The following is a 20,601-nucleotide window of genomic DNA, read 5'->3' on the forward strand; positions in this document are numbered from 1 at the left end:
GTGGAAGCTTGTAATTGGCCTCATTCTAGCTTATGTTTGTACGTATTTATTTGAGATTCCGTGCTGTTAGCTTTCCTCAATAAATAAATAAAATAATTCCACACCCGGTAAAAATTTAGACCGTAATTTTTACCCACGACGGAACGGAGCAGGTATATTTACCACCTAGTTAAGAGTCTTTTCGTAAATATTTCCTATTATTTTGGTACAATAAAGGTTATTTGTATTTTACCTGGATTAAAACTAGGACTAGGGTATCTAATGCGAGGTTTTGTTAGTACTCTCCCTTTTTTGACCCCCCTGGTTTTGTTAAAAATGTCACAGCGAAGCAATTCATCTAAAAAAAGCAATATTGATATTTGACGTTAAGTAGTAACCGGGACCAACGGCTTAACATGCCTTCCGAAGCATGGATCGTTTTACTTTTTGGACAATCAGGTGATCAGTCTGTAATTATGTTCAAACCAAACTAGGGATCACAAAGTGATTTTTACCGACTTCAAAAAACTGGAGCATTTACTTGGCACCGGCTTCAGAATAATAAAATTAATTAATTGAAAATACGTACGTATTACTTTGTGCGAAATAAATTTATTTATTGCTTTTTAGTTTTGCGTTTGAAGTCGGTTTTTTTTTGTAAAAAAAATATTTTTTGATTTGTTTTGGGATTCGATCCCGGAACCTCCGGATCGTGAGCACAACGCTCCACTACTGGACCCGTTACGTTAGTCACCTTAATCCGCTCTCATCGCCGCTACGTCAAACCGTGGTCAAACTTCTTTCTCATGGCCCCGCCGCGTGGAGTTATTTAAATATCACCAAACATGTGCGTTGCAGACATCCAGTATTTGATGTTAGTCACTGTATTACATACGTCATAAGCTTTGTTCCTCTTATTGGATGAACCCGGCGTGAGATACAACAATGTACGACGGTTAATTACTCTGTTTTGTTGTTGTCTGTGTTGTTGAAAGCAGGGCGGGCAATATCTGCGTTACAAAGACGTGCTTAAGCGCAACCTTGTGGCTTGTGATATTCCACCTGATAGTTGGGAGGAGCGATCTCGGCGTAGACCGGAATGGCGTTACACTGTTCACAAAAACGTAGACCTGTACGAAAAGAAGCGTTTAGAAGATCTTGAAGTAAAACGCCAAATACGGAAGACTCGACAGAAGCCCTCCTACAACTATACGTTTAATTCTGCTGGCCAGTTATTCTGTGCGCCTTGTGGTCGAACTTTCAAATCGAAGTTCGGTTTTGCTAGCCACATTAGAACCTATCATAGCAACGACCTGGGATAGACTTGTAGGAGTCGCCGTCGCCGGACACGGTTTGGACGTAATGATGATTGTTTAGTTTTAAATGTCTTATTTTTTGGCGTGGTAGCCCAGTTGAAAGGGCTGTTCACTCTCACTCCTTTTTTTTGACGTGACTTATTGTAGATTTGCCGCAGATGGCCAAAAATAGAATCGTCGTCCAAGTTGATTATAAATTAGTGAGTTATACAGTGAGTGTATAGTGTACGTAAAGATGTATACAATTTATAATGTTTTTCTTTTATAAGTTTTTTAAAGGCTATATATATTTTAGCCTGAAAACGTTTTATTTTAATTTGATGTTCTGTTTCTCGCTATGTTTTTGTGAGTAAACAAGTAAATTATTGTTACTAATAAAGAACTTTGAAAAACAAAAACAAACTTGGCCGGACAAATGGGGAGCGCTGAAGGCTCTCACCCGGACTCTCTGAGCACACCCCGGACACTTCATACAAACAACCTCGTTTTACACAGACACTACACATTGACATTATCGTACACGCGCATCTGTGTGTGTGACGTCTGAGGGCTGCCAATTACAATACCTAACTTAACCGTCATTACTTACTTAGGTCCGGTAGGTGTTCGGATCACGAACAAAATGTAAAAATGTCTACGGTTTTGGTTCCTATAAAAAAGTTACTGTTATAGACAAAGAAAGAGACTTCCTTCTTAGCATCCAAGTAGTAACCGGGACCAACAGCTTAACGTGCCTTCTGAAGCACGGATCATCTTACTTTCGGACAATCAGGTGATCAGCCTGTAATGTCCTAACCAAACTAGGTATCACAAAGTGATTTTTGTGATATGTGCCCACCGGGATTTGAACCCGGGACCTCCGGATCGTGAGCCGAACGCTGAAACCACTGAACCACGGAGGCTGTTAATATTCATGTTAAATATTGAGATATTTTACAGATAATGAAACTTTTAAAATATGCGTGATCATGACACGTCTGTGTTAGATGTGAGGCGAAAATATTAAAAAAAAAATACTAGGTAAAAATACTAGGTAATTTCCGAGATTAGGCCGCACCTAATCCAAAGGACGCAGTACCTAATCCACCTAATCCAAGTCTTCACTACTCGACGAACCGCGTCCGCGCGTACTCGGACTGATCGGAGTCACCTAACGGAGTAAATACTGCCAAATCAATATATTAAAAAAAAAAAACGAGAAAGATTTATAAAAAAACTAAGAAATATGTTCCTATGTACATAAAATGGAAATCATTTAAAAACTCCTGTTTGAATGACACTTAATTTTAGATTACAATTAATTAAATACTTACTTAGAATGGTAAAAACACAGTGTAGTACGCCGTAGTACTGCATCGTATCATACGTTCAATACTCTGTACTATGTGGAATAGGTATTTTTGTGGATTAGGAACAGGTGTACCTGATATCAAATTTACCTAGTAGAACCCATCTCTAGTCTGTCGCCCTGTCTACCCCAGTAGGTAAATGTGTGCATTTATATCATTATGTTATACCTAATATAAAGCCAGGCTGAGTTGTAAGATAATCTCTAGACGTTGCGAATGACTCACCACTCTACACTGGACGTTATAGTTTACTTTCACTCGGCCTTGCCTCCGCGTCATTGACAATGGACCAGATGGTTGATCTTCACGCCTTGTCACTTGGAGGCTGGAGGCTAACAATAACGGATAAGCTCACGACTATATCCCAACTGGGGTAGTCAGACGTACATCCATCGTTAGATGAACTAAGTACCTTCACCTCACTGAGCTTTCTGTTAGACCATCGTGATTATATTTTTATTTGGGACAATAACAGTCTTATATCTAATTGTACAATGGTGCTAATTCCTGTAAATACCATCTAATTTTATTTTAAGTTATATCTGTCATTTTCTTATCCGCCGAAAAGGAAAGGGACGGGTAATCGACAAGCATAAAATTTATGGAACACACGTCAATTTTAAGCACAAATCTAAACCAACCGTCTAAAAATTTTACATCCGTCAATAACCCGACACAGTTAAGTAGACAGCACGTCAAACGGATTGCATACCAGCGACGTACCTTTTGATTCGCCCGGGTTATTCATTCATTCACTCATTCTTCCTAAAATTAAGAGCTGTGAATCATCCGTCCCTTTCCTTTTCGACGGATATGAAAATGACGGATATAACTTAAAATAAAATTAGGCGGTGTCTGCAGGAATCGGGGCCAATGTATGATTTCATTTACAATAATTGTAAAATATAAAATATAAGGAGGATGCCGAAGGAAAAAAAGAAAACAGAGACAGTGTGTGTGTGTGTTTGTTCTGTGTGTGAGTGTGTATGTGTGTGTGAGAGAGAGTGTGTGTTAATGTATGTCGATACCACACAACAGTGATAGTTGTTGGTCTAACAGAAAGGTCGGTGAGATGTGGGTACTTAGTTCATGTATGATGTGATGATGTACCATAAGCAAAAGTCCAATCAGTTTCTTGCAAACAAATAAATTAACTGGTTGAACTTAAGACTTCCTGGTTACGTGTCGTTTCTGTAATAGACCAAAAACACCTACAAAAAACATACATTTTATAATTAGTATGACAACTAATGGTTCATAATTTCACTGCTGTTTACAAATAATTCGCTGGGCTCAGTGACTGCACTTTTGCTCTTTGATTGTAAGTAGGCGATGATGTATCTCTGACTACCCCAATTGGGGTATAGTTGTGAGCTTATGTTATGTATTGTCTTTGTAACTAAGTAATGAAGAGACGTGTAAGGGTTGGTGGAATGAAAGGCAAGCCCCCACGTCACAGCAACCTTTTTTTTTTATATGACTTATTGTGGATTTGTCGCAGATGGCATTAACTACTTGGCCGGAAAAATAATAATAATAAAATAAAAGATTTATTTTCAGACAATACAATCCAAAGGTGTTAGTAATTACAGTCTTATTTTATTGTTAGTAAACAAATGGGGAGCGCTGAAGGCTCTCACCCGGTACAACGTTTAAGACAATAGGCCTGAGGGTGCCCAGTTGGGCGCGAACCTCGGCTCAGGGCGTCGTCTGAGAGGAAGAATATTTGAAAGGATTAATCGACCCTAGTGGGTCGATAGCGATAAGCGCTGATTGAGGGAAATCGTCGACCACGCCGGCGGGGTCGGTATCGGGGTCCTGCGTTGATCTTGTGTATGTATGGGTGCTGTAAGGAAATGCATTGAATGAAAAGTTTAATAACAATGCTGAGAAAACGTAACAACTCGCAACAGAGTGGCGTGTTGGAGTATGGAAGGAAAGTACAACACCGCAAATCGTTGCAATCCTTCATTCTTAACCGAAACAATGAATGTGATTCAACAAGTACAGTCTGACGGAAAAATATAACTTTAAAATTGTATTAAAATAAAAAAATATATATTTATTTACTTTATTTAAATTGTATGTATTATTGTATTATAACTTTAAAATTGTATTAAAATTAAAAGAAATATATATTTATTTACTTTATTTAAATTGTATCTTTGTAATTGTATTGTATTGCTTGTGGCTCTGTCCACCCCATTAGGGATTACGGGCGTGAGTTTGTGTATGTATGTATGTGTAAAATTGTATTAAAAAAATCATATTCCTGCTTTACTTTAACGATATATTAAAAAAAAACTCAATTTTCGTGTTATGTGGGATTCTTCACGATGTTTTCCCCGTTACCGGCCCCGCCGGTTCGACCGGCCCAGACGCCGCGGCATGGTCGACGATTTTCCTCACTCTTCTCTTAAATTTTGTATCGGGTGAGAGCCCTCGACGCTCCCCATTTGTCCGGCCAAGTAGTTAATCCTAATTGCGGCAAATCTACATTAAGTCACGTTAAAAATAATATCGCGATGCTTTCCATCATGTGATCAGGACACTAAACATGAATCCTAAAATAGTATATAAAATAAATTAGAATTCAGTGGTTTAAAGCCCGAACCTAATTCTATATTCAACATTAAATTATTTTGATTATTAAATAACATAAGCTCTATCCCAATTGGAGTAGTTATAGGTACGATACATAAAAACCTCAAAAATAACAGTATTTCTCCACTATTTAATGGATGTTATTATACATATAAACCTTCCTCTTGAATCACTCTATCTATTAAAAAAAACCGCATCAAAATCCGTTGCGTAGTTTTAAAGATTTAAGCGAACATAGGGATGTAGGGACAGAAAAAGCGACTTTGTTTTATTTATACTATGTAGTGATAACGGACATCTCTCGCACGTATCGGCCTGTTTGTATATTGGTTTGATTATGTTACAATCATTATTTACTGTTTGTGTAGTTAAGTGTACGTTTATAAATGAGTTGCTAACCACTTCCCGCCGGAGACAAAGGCCGAGGGGGGAGGGGAGGAGGATTGGGGGGGGGGGGGGGTAATTGCCGACATTGTCATTGCGCGACTCTCCCCACTGCTATTGGTTGCACTGCCGCACTTGGCTTTAGGCACATTCATACATACATAAACAGCCTATATACGTCCCACTATTGGGCACAGACGTCCCCTCAATCAACCAGAGGGGGTATGGAGCATACTCCACCACGCTGTTCCAATGCGGGTTGGTGGAGGTGTTTTTACGGCTAATAGCCGGGACCAACGGCTTTACGTGCCCTCCCGTGCAAGCACGGAATCATCTTACTATTTCGGACCATCAGGTGATTCAAGCCTGATTGTCTGAAAAGTCCTTAACAAACAAAGGAGAGTCTCACAAAGTGATTTCGACAATGTCCCCATCGGGAATCGAACCCGGACCTCCACATCGTGAGCCTAACGCTCTAACCACTAGACCACGGAGGCTGTTAGTAGAAGACATGTACAAACTATTAAAGTAAGCACAATAGGCGGCCTTATTAATACCACATACCACAGCCCAGACACTTCATACAAACAAACCTCGTTTTACACAGACACTACAGATTGATATTATCTTACACGCGCATCTGTGTGTGTGACGTCTGACACCATACGATTCAAGTCTAAACTATGTTCGAGGGGGGTGAGGTAAACCTAGCTCAGCCGCTGGTGGGGAGCGAAGAGTTGCCGTTCTATACATAGTATTATTTGTTATTCTAGTGGTATCACTACCACCACTTTGTACGGTCACGAGCATTAATATGTATACACTTTGGTACCATGTCACATTAACTTTTTTGACAAATTGAACTGTATGTCTCACTAAATGTCAAATACGTTAGCTTTAAGCGATAAGGCCGCCATTTGCCATGTACTTAGTTAAGAGACTTTTTGTAATTATTTCTTTTTATTTTGGTGCAATAAAGTGTATTTGTATTGTATTGTGTATTGTATACGTTAGTGCGACATAGTCCTAAAGTGGGTACATTATATTGCTCATGACTGTACCACACCCCGGACATTTATTTATTTATTTATTTATTTATTTAGGTACACATACAGCAATACATATTAAACTTTTACAGACAACATTATAAATAGAAAGAAATACTTGGTATATATGTTTGCCAATTACATGCGTACACAGCATTCACCAAACAACAGACACCCGGAAAATATTTTTCGGAGGTATGTGACCTAACCTGTATTGCAATGGCGGCCCCAACAAAATACGTAATATATACACGTAGTGCGACAACTCGGTTAGGCGTACTTAGTTCCCCTTGTGATGGATGTACCTCTGGCCACCCCAATTGGAATGAAGTCGTGAGGTTATTTTATGATTTTCCAGTGTTCAGTACAAGATGCAGTGTATGCGAGTTGCATAGTAAACGCATGCCTGAACCCATCGCATGCGCAACGCAGATAACACACGCATTATGCAATCTATTCGCGGTCGGAAGCATACTGACACACATTATATTATTGAATCCGTGATGGCTCAGTTGGGAGCCCGCCTCCATGGTTCAGAGGTTGAGCGTTGTGCTCACGATCCGGAGGTCCCGGGTTCGCATCCCGGTGGGGACAAATCACAAAAAATCAATTTTGAGATCCCTAGTTTGGTTAGGACAATACAGGCTGATCACCTGATTGTGCAAAAGTAAGATGATCCGTGCTTCGGAAGGCACGTTAGGCCGTTGGTCCCGGTTATTACTTACTGATGTAAGTACGTAGTCGTTACATGAGTCATGTCAGGGGCCTATGGCGGCTCAATAATAACCCTGACACCAGGGTTGATGGGGTTGGTAATCCACCTCACAACCCACACGATAGAAGAAGAAGAAGAAGTTTGGATCTCTCTCTCTCTCTTTCTCTCTCTCTTAGTGTTACAGGTTCGAATCCCGGCTCGGGCTTTAAACCACTGCATTCGACTTTGTGAGTTTGAATTCATATTTGGATCTTCGATAATTAATATCGCGTGGTTTCCAGGACTTGTGCCCGGTTAATGGCAATAGGCTCGCCCTTATGATATGGGATTTAAACATAGCTGGCGAGGAGTGGATTATATTACTATACAGTATACATCTCTGCCTACATCTTAGGAGATACAGGCCTATGTGATATATTTCGTCCTTTTTTATATATTGAAATTGGAGATGTCCTTAGAAAAGGTTCAATACGATCTACTCTGAACCGGCGTGCGTGTATGAAGCGATTGATGAATGTGGAGGAAGCAAGAGAAGTGTGTCAGGATCGAAGCAAATGGAATTCTATAGTCTCTGCTTACCCCGGTGGGAAATAGGCGTGAGTTTATGTATGTATGTATGTTTTTATATATCGTGCTGCTCTTGTATGTCATCAACCGTGGAAGCACAGTTGGAAGCCAATGATTGTCGAATTTGTTTTCGAATTCATGTTTGAATCATAAATGATTATCGTGAGCTCAGCGGTGAAGGCAAAGCATCGTGAGGAAACCTACATACCCGAGAGATGCTTTATTTTTTTTTTTTTTTTTTTTTTTATTTATTAGGCACATCAACAGTACAAACACAACAATTAATAAAACTTTCTTAAGGCTAGTACTAGTGTTTGCACCAATTACAGACGTGCACAACTTATGTAATTAACATGTATGTAGAATTTGTTTTAAAAAAAATAATAATAATAAAAAATTAACGGAATAACAAAAGGTATGAATAGTTACAGCCAGGCAACACTACAACAACAAAAAAAAAAAAGAAGAATAGGTACAAGAAAAAAAAAACTGTTAAACTATGATGCTTTTCGGAGTTATGTCACTTAACCTGTATTGGGCTGGTTTTCCCCTTGCTGGTTGGAAGTTCAGACAGGCAGTCGCTTCTGTAAAAAACCGGACCTGTCAAATCTTCAGGTTAGGTAAGCGGACCCTGTGAAAACGGGATAATGCTAGGGAGATGAATTCCACATTGATTGACAAAATACCAACACTAACTACTGCCAATAGTAAACACTGGCTGATGACTCACGTCATCGTAGACCGGCGCGGGCGCAAGAGTTCAATCATTCGGTATAACGGCGCAGAGGTCGCTGACCCCGCTTGTTAATTACGTTTCGTACGTTGCCACTAATTTGGGACATCGGGTAAGAGCCCTCAGCGCTGCCCATTTGTCCGGACAAATAGTTAATGGCATTTGCGGCAAATCTACAATAAGTCACGTCAAAAAAAAACTAATTTGAGATATGGACTTGCAACAGTGTCGAAATAAATAAAAAAAAAATCAAATAAGTCAAATAAATCGAAATAAATCATAAATCATTATAACATCTTGTATAATTATGTACATGAAGCAATAAATAAAATAAACAATAAACAATATCGGTATAAATATCGTGGCCATATCATAGAATTGATCATTTCATGAAATGATCGACCATTTCATGAAATGGTCGTATTTCATGAAATAGAACAACATTCGTTGGCCACATCATGATGTGGTTTGGCCAGATCAATGAACACAAAACGTTTAACGATATGACCAACTAAATGCATGATTACTTCATGATATGGCCAAACGTTAGCGATCATATCGTAAAATAGTAACATTATCCACCGGTAGTGGCGCTGGTGTCGCTTTGTTTATGTTTTGCATAATGGCGGCGGACAATAATTATTCTTGTGTGAACGCGAATAATACGAATAATAATGAGCAAATACAAGATAAAAGTGCATTGAAGCAATGTTTTGACACTAAGGTGAAAAGAAAAACTCGTATTAACAGTAGACAGCAACTTTATTTTTATTTTTAGGTTATATGGCAAATAATGAAGGTCGAGTGACCACGCTACGTAAATCAATGGACAATATTGGATTTCAAAATATGATATAATTAAAACTGCGAATGAAGAGATATTAATTTTAAAAAAGAAAAATATAGACGATCCTACTGTCCGTAAAGTTTCTTTTTTTGACGTGACTTATTGTAGATATGCCGCAGATGGCATTAACTACTTGAAACAGGATTCTATTAAAACGCATAAATGTTTTTGTCATAATTTAAATTATCATAATCCTTTTTTTTATAATTTTTACAAGGCATAACAGTAGGTTAGGGTGCGGCGGGGGTGGCCCTTGGGCCACCCCTACGCCGCCAGTATGTTTATCTTACACACGAAAAGTATACTGAATGATGACCAATGGCATGAAATAGTGTCAAAAAATATGACGACGACTTCAAAGCGAGATGCAGTTACGGCGTATATGTCAACTACATCAACACTCCGTTAATCGAAAATGACTTTTTAATTTTTAATTGACTTTTACACATTTTTGTACTTTGTACTAGAGTAATACATTATTTCCTACCTTATTTCGCGTTTTTATTACACCACTTATCATGGACACCCTACATTAATGATATGGCCAAACGTGGATGGAAATATCATTAAACGCTGACGTTTAAACGATATGGTCAGTTGAAGTTGGCCATTTCATGAAATACGACCATTTCATGAAATGGTCGATCATTTCATGAAATGGTCAATTCTATGATCTGGCCACGACATAAATATATAATAGTCTCATATCCCTGATTTAAACTCGGTAAGAACCCGTTATTGGCCCCGATTCCTGCAGACATCTCTTAATTTTACTTTAAGTTATACCTGTCATTTTCTTATCCGCCGAAAAGGAAAGGGACGGATGATTGACAGCTCTTAATTTTAGGAAGAATGAGTAAATAAATGAATAACCCGGGCGAATTTTTAGACGGTTGTTTTAGATTTGTGCTTAAAATTGACGTGTGTTCCATAAATTTTATGCTTGTCGATTACCCGTCCCTTTCCTTTTCGGCGGATAAGAAAATGACAGATATAACCTAAAATAAAATTAGATGGTATTTACAGGAATTAGCACCATTATGTGTTTTAATTATGGACACAAATCCTGGAAACCACGTGATAATAATTATCTATGATCCAAACATGAATTCAAACTTATAAAGTCGAATTAAGCGGAGCCCGAGCCGGAATTCGTACCCGTGTGTAAGACTACAACTCAGGGAAGGGATTTGTCGTATAAATAATAACTTTATATTAGTATAACAAGTAAATCTTTTATTAAATATAACTTTAACATTATCAATAACAAAGCCGTACGTTTTGGCGCTAACCACAGACTGCGAATCCTCGAGTTGACAGTTGACATCTCACGTCAATCGAGAGGATACGTTTACAGAGCGAGTTACTAATACGAGTAATTGAAGTTAAAATAATTTACAATAAGTATATAACAATATATTTATAACTAGGTATTTGTACATTCAATTATTATATTAATGCAGGAATAATTGAAACCAACATAAAGATAACTATTAATGTATACCAACACAACTGTAATACTAGTGTTATTTGTAACAGTTTATAGCCCATATCATGAAGATCATAACACGTGACACTAAGATGTCACGTGGTTTAGAGGTTCTCCGATAAGGAATAACGAAACACATTCTAGAACATCATTATCAGCCGTACGACGCCCACTGCTGGGCATAGGCCCCACCCAAGGATCTCCACGACGATCGGTCCTGCGCTGCCCGCATCCAGCGGCTTCCCGCGACCTTCACCAGATCGTCGGTCCACCTTGTAGCGGGCCTACCCACTACATTCTAGAACACAACAATATAAACACCTTGACCATCGTCTCTTCATTAACAGTTCATTTGCAGTCTAGCTTAATTAGAGTAAAATTAGCTAATTTTCTGTTCAACACAGAATAAGGCCGGGCAAAATGAATATTCGATACACTACCCATTAAAAAAAAAACGAAACACGGAATTTTACGTCTTGTAACGATCACCAGAAAAATACGAAATTCGACGTTTTACAGCTGGCATTATAAGGTTTTTACATTTGAATTTGGAATATTAATATTAAGAATGTTGAATTCAAATTTAGTGAATTTGGAATTTGGAACAAATGAATGGAACATTAATTTCTTAATGTTAATGTTCCAAATTCAAATTTAAATTTTCATTCAACTTGTGTTTGTTGTACGCCGGATGGTGTTCATGGTGTTGCTTTTGTTTGTTGAACAAGAATTCGCGAAATAGCCATTTATTCAACGTAATTATCATGGATAAACTTGTTGAAGGTCAATGTGACATTTTTGAATTTACGTCATTTCGCAAGGTGTTATGGCTGAGGAGAAGAAATGACTAGAAACTGCAACAGCAACACATCTTTTAAATCAATGAGCGTATACATTACAAATAACTAGAGGAACACATTTAATACCAGACATTTTTATTATTTAGGTAATTATTAATCTTATAATAAGCTTTTTACATGAAGTAAGCTTCACATGAGCTTTTATTTTCTGACAAATTCAAAATATTATCTGGTATTTTATTGTAAAAACGTATAAATATATAACTCCAAAAAAGATGAATTTAATTTAACCCTATCTGACCCTTTAGACATCGCGTGCGAGAAGTTATGCGTGTGAGTTAATTTTAGCGATGTACAATAAGATGCGGAAATTCCAATTTTATGAGGTTTACGGCATTAATCAGCGATGCGCAGGAGTGGGGTCGACGTATCCTTTACTGTCAGTGAGTAAGCACTTGCTTCAACCGGCGCGACTCCGTTCGCGTGGACTTCGGTAATCATCAAATACAACTTATGACAACAACAACACAGCTTCACGCCTGTATTCCCGAGGGGGTAGGCAGAGGTGTATATTATATACCCCCACTCCTCGCCAGCTGTAAAATACAAAAATGATCATAAATAACTTCTATACTGGGGGTAACCCCCGCCAATGGCCACACATCTAAGAAAACAATATTGCTATTTGACATTTGTTTGCAATGCGCACTTCATTTTATATGCGCAAGTGTCAAATTACAATATTGATTTTTTAGATGAATTACTTGGATGTGGCCATTTTAACCCCCCTGTTCTGGGAGGGTATAAAAAAGCATAGAATAATGTTATGTTTACTTTAAGCGTTAAAGCGACCATTTACCATGTACAGTCATGAGCAATATAATGTACCCACTTTAGGACTCTGTCGCACTAACATATTTGACATTTAGTGAGATTTACAGTGCAAATAACCCAACCCGCATTGGAGCAGCGTGGTGGAGTATGCTCCATACCCCCTCCGGTTGATTGAGGGGAGGCCTGTGCCCAGCAGTGGGACGTATATAGGCTGTTTATGTACAGTGCAAGTTGTCAAAAATGTTAATGTGACATGGTACCAAAGTGTATACATATTAATGCTCGTGACCGTACCTAGTTAAGAGTCTTTTGTAATTATTTCTTTTTATTTTGGTGCAATAAAGTATTTATATCATGGCCTATGGCGGCTCAATAATAACCCTTACACCAGGGTTGCTAAGGTTGGTGATCCACCGCACAACCCACACGATAGAAGAAGATGAATTCATATGCTGTCTCTTTCTTTCCAGGCGAAAAGACTCAATGGCAACGGTGAACTTGCTGCCATCAAGGTGATAAAGTTGGAACCAGGCGATGATTTCGCCATCATCCAGCAGGAGATCCTCATGATGAAGGTAAGCCATCACCAGTCACCACCATCGGCCTCCGTGGTCCAGTGGTTAAGCCTTGGGCTCACGATCCGGCGGCCCGGTTTCGAATCTATGGGACGCTTTACAAAAATCACTTTGTGAGATCTGGTTTGGTTAGCACATTGCATCTGATCCCCAATCACCCGATTGTCTGAAAGTAAGATCTGTGCTCCGTAAGGCATGGTAAGCCGTTGGTCGCGGTTACTGCTTAAGTAAGTAAGTAGTCGTTACATGAGCCATGTCAGGGTCTTTTGGCGGCTCAATAGTAACCCTGACACCAGGGTTGATGAGGTTGGTATTCCATCTCACAACCCCCACACTATAAGAAGAAGTACGTAAAGAGTAAAAGAACAACAAGAAACCCCGTTGCTATGCGCCATATAATCAACAGGAGACAGATAGGCGATCCGCGCTGCCTCATCATCATCATCAATTTAAGAGCCACGTTCTTAGAATAGAATAGAATAGAATAGAAATTGTTTATTATAAAAGGACGCCACACACAAAGACAAGACAATAACATCACTTATTTTTTTTTTTACAAAACAATAATAAAAAGCATAGAAGGATGTTCATTACAAAGATCATAAGGTGGTGGTGGACGTCCTGAGATAAAAGGGCCTCACTCAGCACAAGTCGCGGCGTGAACCACGACGCTGGTATTATGTGGACCCTGTCGGTGCAGCATTTTCCATGCTACTTTTTTAGGAAAAAAGGGCAGTGGTTTCCGTCTTGCCTTCCGCCCAAACGCGCTGCCTACGCAAATCAATTTAGTTCAGACTACTCTTGACCTGGATTTTCTTTAAAACATCCTGGATTTGACAAGACTTTTTATTTTGGTTTTGCAGGACTGCCGTCACCCGAACATCGTCGCGTACTATGGCTCGTACCTGCGCCGGGACAAGCTCTGGATCTCCATGGAGTATTGTGGTGGGGGCAGTCTGCAGGTCAGTAGGAGATCGATGTCACACACTCACACACACACAACACACTCACAACACACTCACACACACACACAACACACTCACACACACACACAACACACTCACACACACACAACACACTCACACACACACACATCACACTCACACACACAACACACACACACACAACACACTCACACACACACACAACACACTCACACACACACACAACACACTCACACACACACACAACACACTCACACACACACACACAACACACACACACACACACACACAACACACAACACACTCACACACACACACGCACAACACACTCACACACACACACAACACACTCTCACACACACAACACTCACACACACACTCACACACACACACTCACACACACACACAACACACTCACACACACACACACACACAACACACTCACACACACACACACACACAACACACTCACACAACACACTCACACACACACAACACACTCACACACACACAACACACTCTCACACACAACACACTCACACACACACACGCACAACACACTCACACACACAACACACTCTCACACACAACACACTCTCTCACACACACACACACACACACACACACACACACAACACACACACACACACACACACACACACACACACAACACACACACACACAACACACACACACACACAACACACTCACACACACACACACAACACAAACACACACACACACAACACACTCACACACACAACACTCACACACACACACACACACAACACTCACACACACACAACACACTCACACACAACACACTCACACACACACACGCAACACACTCACACACACACACACACACTACACAAACTATTTTTTTGAGATTTCTAAACTTGTAGCGTCTTTTCTTCATAACGGAAGAGCCAGTCAGTGACCTTTCGCCTATGTATAGATTCTATGGCCACACCTTATTGTGTTGCAGGACATCTACCACGTGACAGGTCCGCTGACGGAGCTCCAGATAGCGTACATGTGTCGCGAGACGCTCACCGGCCTGTCCTACCTCCACATGATGGGCAAGATGCATCGGTTAGTATTAGGCCAGGCGCGCACTACGAGTTTTTCACCGCGCGGCAGAAAAAAGCTGCGGCATAATGTCGCACTGTAATTCTGTACCAAACAGTTTTAAATTGTATTGCGCGCACTTGACGGCAGAGCCGCCGCAGCGGCGCAGTATTACAGTGCGACATTATGCCGCTGCTCTTTTCTGCCGCGCGGCGAAAAACTCGTAGTGCGCGCGCGTTTTGCCGACCGGCCGATTAATCGGCCGACTAGTCGCTCAATTGTTAATATATTCAATATTCTTTATTTGCTTTTTTTGTTAGCTACTTATTTGTAGGAAAAAATGATTTCCGGAATTGCATTGTTATCAAGAAACTATGAAGAATATATTTAAATTATATTGTAATAGGCTAGTTTCCAACTAGTCAAATCAGTTACAAAAAGTAACTGACGTCACTAAACGTTACCAACCTAATCAACCCTGGTGACAGGGTTATTATTGAGCCGCCAAAGGCCCCTGACATGGCTCATGTAACGACTACTGACTTACATTACGTAAGTAGTAACCGGGACCATCGGCTTAACGTGCCTTCCGATAAACGGATCATCTTACTTTTTGGACAATCAGGTGATCACTCCTGTCCATGCGAAATTATTTCATCATAAATTTTCTCTTTGTCAGAATAATGAGCTGAATCATTACCCTCAGTAGTCGATACGGTGTCACTAACACCCTGGATTCGCATGACGCCGAAGAGAAAAAAAAAAAAAAAAACACCCTGGATGATATCGTTGCAGGGACATAAAGGGCGCGAATATCCTCTTGACGGAGTGCGGCGACGTGAAGTTGGCCGACTTCGGCGTCTCCGCGCAGATCACCGCCACCATCAACAAGCGCAAGTCCTTCATCGGGACCCCCTACTGGATGGCCCCCGAGGTACCTGTAGTGTTATTATTATTGCGTATGGCAGACAAACACAGAACAGCCTCCGTGGTCTAGTGGTTAGAGCGTAAGGCTCACGATCTGGAGGTCCGGGTTCGATTCCCGATGGGGACATTGTCGAAATCACTTTGTGAGACTGTCCTTTGTTTGGTAAGGACTTTTCAGGCTTGAATCACCTGATTGTCCGAAAAAGTAAGATGATTCCGTGCTTCGGAGGGCACGTTAAGCCGTTGGTCCCGGCTATTAGCCGTAAAAAACACCTCCACCAACCCGCATTGGAGCAGCGTGGTGGAGTATGCTCCATACCCCCTCCGGTTGATTGAGGGGAGGCCTGTGCCCAGCAGTGGGACGTATATATAGGCTGTTTATGTATGTATGTATGTATGGCAGACAAAAAATAAAATATCCTGCGTGGATCAAATATCCAGCTTAAGCTCCCCTAACCAAGTCTCTGCTGCATCCGTCACACAATGCAGCTCGGCTATTCCACCTGGGAACTGGTGCAGAGGGCACTCGTTCACCTGTAGTGTTTACATAAGTACATAAACACATCTTATTATATTTAGATATTTATTATTCCATGAGTTTTATATCAGGTACCTGATTGCTGTCGATGACCTAGACCAACACATCGGATCGTCTGTCGACTTAGACCAGCATGACAGACGACTGGTTACCCTCGAGGCGACGGACTTTGAGGAGCTCGGTGGCGCCGCGGTAAACGCGCTCGGTCTGCGATTGAAGTTAAACAACTTTCGCAAAGGCCGGTCATAGGATGGGTGACCACAAAAAAAAGTTTTCATCTCGAGCTCCTCCGTGCTTCGGAAGGCACGTTAAGCCGTTGGTCCCGGCTGCACTAGCAGTCGTTAATAACCATCAATCCGCACTGGGCCCGCGTGATGGTTTAAGGCCCGATCTCCCTATCCATCCATAGGGAAGGCCCGTGCTCCAGCAGTGGGGACGTTAATGGGCTGATGATGATGATTTATTATTATTTTAGTTAGGTATTATTGGTTGTTAATTATGTGAATCATGGCCTGAATCATCCCTCAAAGTTTACGTTACGATGTCACTAATACCCTGTATGAACACTTTTTTCGTTTGTTTTATTTTCACTTGTGTGTTGCAGGTAGCGGCGGTGGAGCGGAAAGGTGGTTACAATCAACTCTGTGATATATGGGCGTGCGGGATCACTGCCATAGGTAAGTAATCACTACATGGTATAATGAGCGTAGAGCGTTAGGCTCAAGATCTGGAGATCCGGATTCCCGATGGGAACATTGTCGAAATCACTTTGTGAGACTGTCCTTTGTTTGGTAAGGACTTTACAGGCTTCACGTGATTGTCTGAAAAAATAAATTGATTCCGTGCTTCGGAGGGCACGTTAAGCCGTGGGTATTAGCCGTAAAAATACCTCCACCAACCCGCAGTGGAGCAACGTGGTGGAGTATGCTCCATAACCCCTCCGGTTGAGGGTAGGCCTGTGCCCAGCAGTGGAACGAATATAGGCTATTTATGTTGTGTATGTTAGCAATATTTAGTACGTAAGACACCCCAGCTCCACCCCACGGACCCAAAAAAAAAAACAAGAAAAAAAACACAAAACATCACAAGGCGAAGGAGGAGTTATGAGATATCACGTGTGTATACTTCTAAACCGGTAAAAAGTAGCTAAAAACCTCACGTGTAGGACGGTCCCTATCTGGCAACCTTTCTTCACCATCTACAAAAAAAAAATACTTTTCTTTCCAGAATTAGCGGAACTCCAACCGCCAATGTTCGAGCTGCACCCGATGCGTGTGCTGTTCCTCATGTCCAAGTCGGGCTTCAAGCCGCCGCAGCTCAAGGAGCGCGAGCGCTGGTCTGCGCTTTTCCACGCTTTCCTCAAACTGGCGCTCACCAAGAACCCCAAGAAACGACCCACCGCTGACAAACTGCTGCAGGTGCGACTCTCCTTCTATTTCTGACACTCCAGTTCGTTTAAGGGTGTTGGGACCCTCGCTCAGCGATAGAGAACCTACAAACAATAAAAAATATTATAAATCCTTCCTATTTTCTTCAGGTTTACTTTGGGTCTGAAGTTATTGACAAGTTTCAACTTTTTTTTATACGTATTATTTAGAAACTATACTATTATTTAGAATTATTATGTTAGAAACTACGTATAAAAAAAAGTTTTTATAGGTTTATTTGTAAAAAAAAGAAGACGTAACTGTTAGAACTATTGAATCTCACCTGCGTGCATGTTTCTCCCCGCAGCACGGGTTCTTCCAGCAAGACATGAGCAAGCGGCTGGCGATAGAGTTGCTGCAGAAGTACTCCAACCCGCCGAGCCACTGCAACAATCAGGAACCCGACGAGGATGGGGTACGTACCGCTCACTGCTTGGCCGTTCAAATGGGGAGCGCTGACGGATCTCACACATGCAAATAATATATAATAATATTCCAGGCGGTTTCCAACGTACCCCAGCGCATAGCGTCCAAGCACACAGGCCGCGGCGGGCGACGGGTTCTGGCCGACCAATCACAGCCCTCCGCTGTCACGCGTAGCGGCCAACCAGCCAATCACGTGCGGCCGCGGAGTCTGCTGACGGACCACGTGGTGCCGACAGCCAATAGCGGGCGGCCGAGCTCGTTATTGGACGACGATCACGGCAGAATGAAGGATGACGGTTGGTGTATTTGAATATAGAATTTCATAAATGTAACATGATTCTTCTATTTTCTTTCTGGTGTCAAAGGCTCCTGACATGGCTCATGTAACGATTACTCACTTTTATCAGCAAGTAGTAACCGGGACCAACGGCTTTACGTGCTTTTTGAAGCACGGATCATCTTCTTTTCGGACAATCAGGTGATCAGCCTGTAATGTCCCAACCAAACTAGGGATCACAAGGTGAATTTTGTGATATGTCCCCACCGGGATTCGAAGCCGGGACCTCCGGATCGTGAGCCCAACGCTCAGCCACTGGACCACAGTGCCCGTCACCGTAACATGGTTAGAATGAATCGTCTCTTTCGTACTAAGCGGTGTTCTATATCTCTTTCCTGCTGTCATTCTCATCATATTATGTTTAATGAGGTATAGATGTCATCGGTTTTTTTTAAAAAAAGTCATTTAGTGAGACTTAGTGTTCGTGACCGTACATCCTCATTGAAATTCCACGCTACAAAATGAGCACTGTCTCCTCATCAACCGGAGCTAACCTGTTGTTGCATGCGTCTCTTTCACCCATTGTGGTTTATTTTTAGAATTCGTTTGGCTTTTGTTTGTTTTTTATAAAAGGAAGTTCTTGGCGAAATGTGTGCATGCATTGACATTTAAGGGCGATGTTGGTTTTTTTTTTTTTTTAGTTTATTTATAAGGCTGATACCACATGCAATAACTGCGCATGCTATTTCCTTAAAAGAATTTTCGATTCGACGAAGTCTTTTTTTTTCTTCTTTTGACGTCACCGTTCACCATTTGGCCGGAACATCACATGAGCCACTTGTCCCCAGTGCTGTATTCGGGCAGAGAAGCGTCGAACCGCCGGTCGGGCGCGTACGACGACTCGCCCATCATTGACTTGGATGCTGATGATGAGCTGAACGCGCACTCCATGCCCAAGATCATCAACTTCTGCGCAGACGTCGCGCACAGCTGCGAGGGGGATACTGTCAAACGGAATGGTGAGTTAGACAGTCACTTGTGTTGATTTCAGTACTCACCATCCAATAGGTTAGTTTCCAACTAGTCAAATCAGTTACTTTTTACTAAACGTCAAAACACGAAATTACTGTGGGATTTGTATGAAAAAGCAACCTGTGACCTCATAGAAAAATTCATTAATAAGTTAAATAGTAAAAAGAAAACTTTTTTGTCACATTTAGGTTAGTTTTTATTTAGTAATTAGAATTTCCGCCCCTTTCCTTTTCGGCGGTTAAGAAAATGACGGGTAAAACTTAAAATAAAATCTTCTTCTTTGCAAGTCGATGGCGATCGATATTAAACTTTTGCTGACCAGTAATTGGCCACGAGTGGCTTCGTGAAGGTCTCTAATAGTGCAGGTGTTAGGGCATTTAGGACAGCATAAAAGGTGAGCCTAAAATTAGATGGTGTGTACTGAACTATTGAGGAGCTCGGTGGCGCAGCGGTTAAGCAGCAGTTAAGCAACTTTCGCAAAGGCCGGTCATAGGATGGGTGACCACAAAAAAAAAGTTTTCATCTCGAGCTCCTCCGTGCTTCGGAAGGCACGTTAAGCCGTTGGTTCCGGCTGCATTAGCAGTCGTTAATAACCACCAATCCGCACTGGGTCCGCGTGGTGGTTTAAGGCCCGACCTCCCTATCCATCCATAGGGAAGGCCCGTGCCCCAGCAATGGGGACGTTAATGGGCTGATGATGATGTGTACTGGAATCAGGTTT

The 20,601-nt window shown here is 41.2% G+C and overlaps 1 protein-coding gene across 6 annotated transcripts in view; it reads left to right on the forward strand.

The window, feature by feature from the left end:
* LOC126378032 (mitogen-activated protein kinase kinase kinase kinase 5) overlaps window positions 1-20,601 on the forward strand; it is a 189,934-nt gene that overhangs the window by 8,524 nt on the left and 160,809 nt on the right. For 4 of the 6 annotated variants that reach the window (XR_007568029.1, XM_050026102.1, XM_050026103.1 and 1 more), the window contains exons 2-10: window positions 13,134-13,238; window positions 14,102-14,200; window positions 15,171-15,277; window positions 16,049-16,187; window positions 17,323-17,395; window positions 17,946-18,136; window positions 18,453-18,560; window positions 18,645-18,867; window positions 19,697-19,867. Coding sequence is in view for 5 of the 6 variants with exons in the window: in XM_050026102.1 (XP_049882059.1) it covers window positions 13,134-13,238; window positions 14,102-14,200; window positions 15,171-15,277; window positions 16,049-16,187; window positions 17,323-17,395; window positions 17,946-18,136; window positions 18,453-18,560; window positions 18,645-18,867; window positions 19,697-19,867 (1,216 nt within the window). In the remaining variant the exon portion in view is untranslated. The remainder of the gene's footprint in view (window positions 1-13,133; window positions 13,239-14,101; window positions 14,201-15,170; window positions 15,278-16,048; window positions 16,188-17,322; window positions 17,396-17,945; window positions 18,137-18,452; window positions 18,561-18,644; window positions 18,868-19,696; window positions 19,868-20,601) is intronic. The other 2 variants (XM_050026105.1, XM_050026106.1) reach the window with 1 other exon arrangement.

This window comes from Pectinophora gossypiella, chromosome 25, assembly GCF_024362695.1.
Source record: "Pectinophora gossypiella chromosome 25, ilPecGoss1.1, whole genome shotgun sequence".
Taxonomy (NCBI): domain Eukaryota; kingdom Metazoa; phylum Arthropoda; class Insecta; order Lepidoptera; family Gelechiidae; genus Pectinophora; species Pectinophora gossypiella.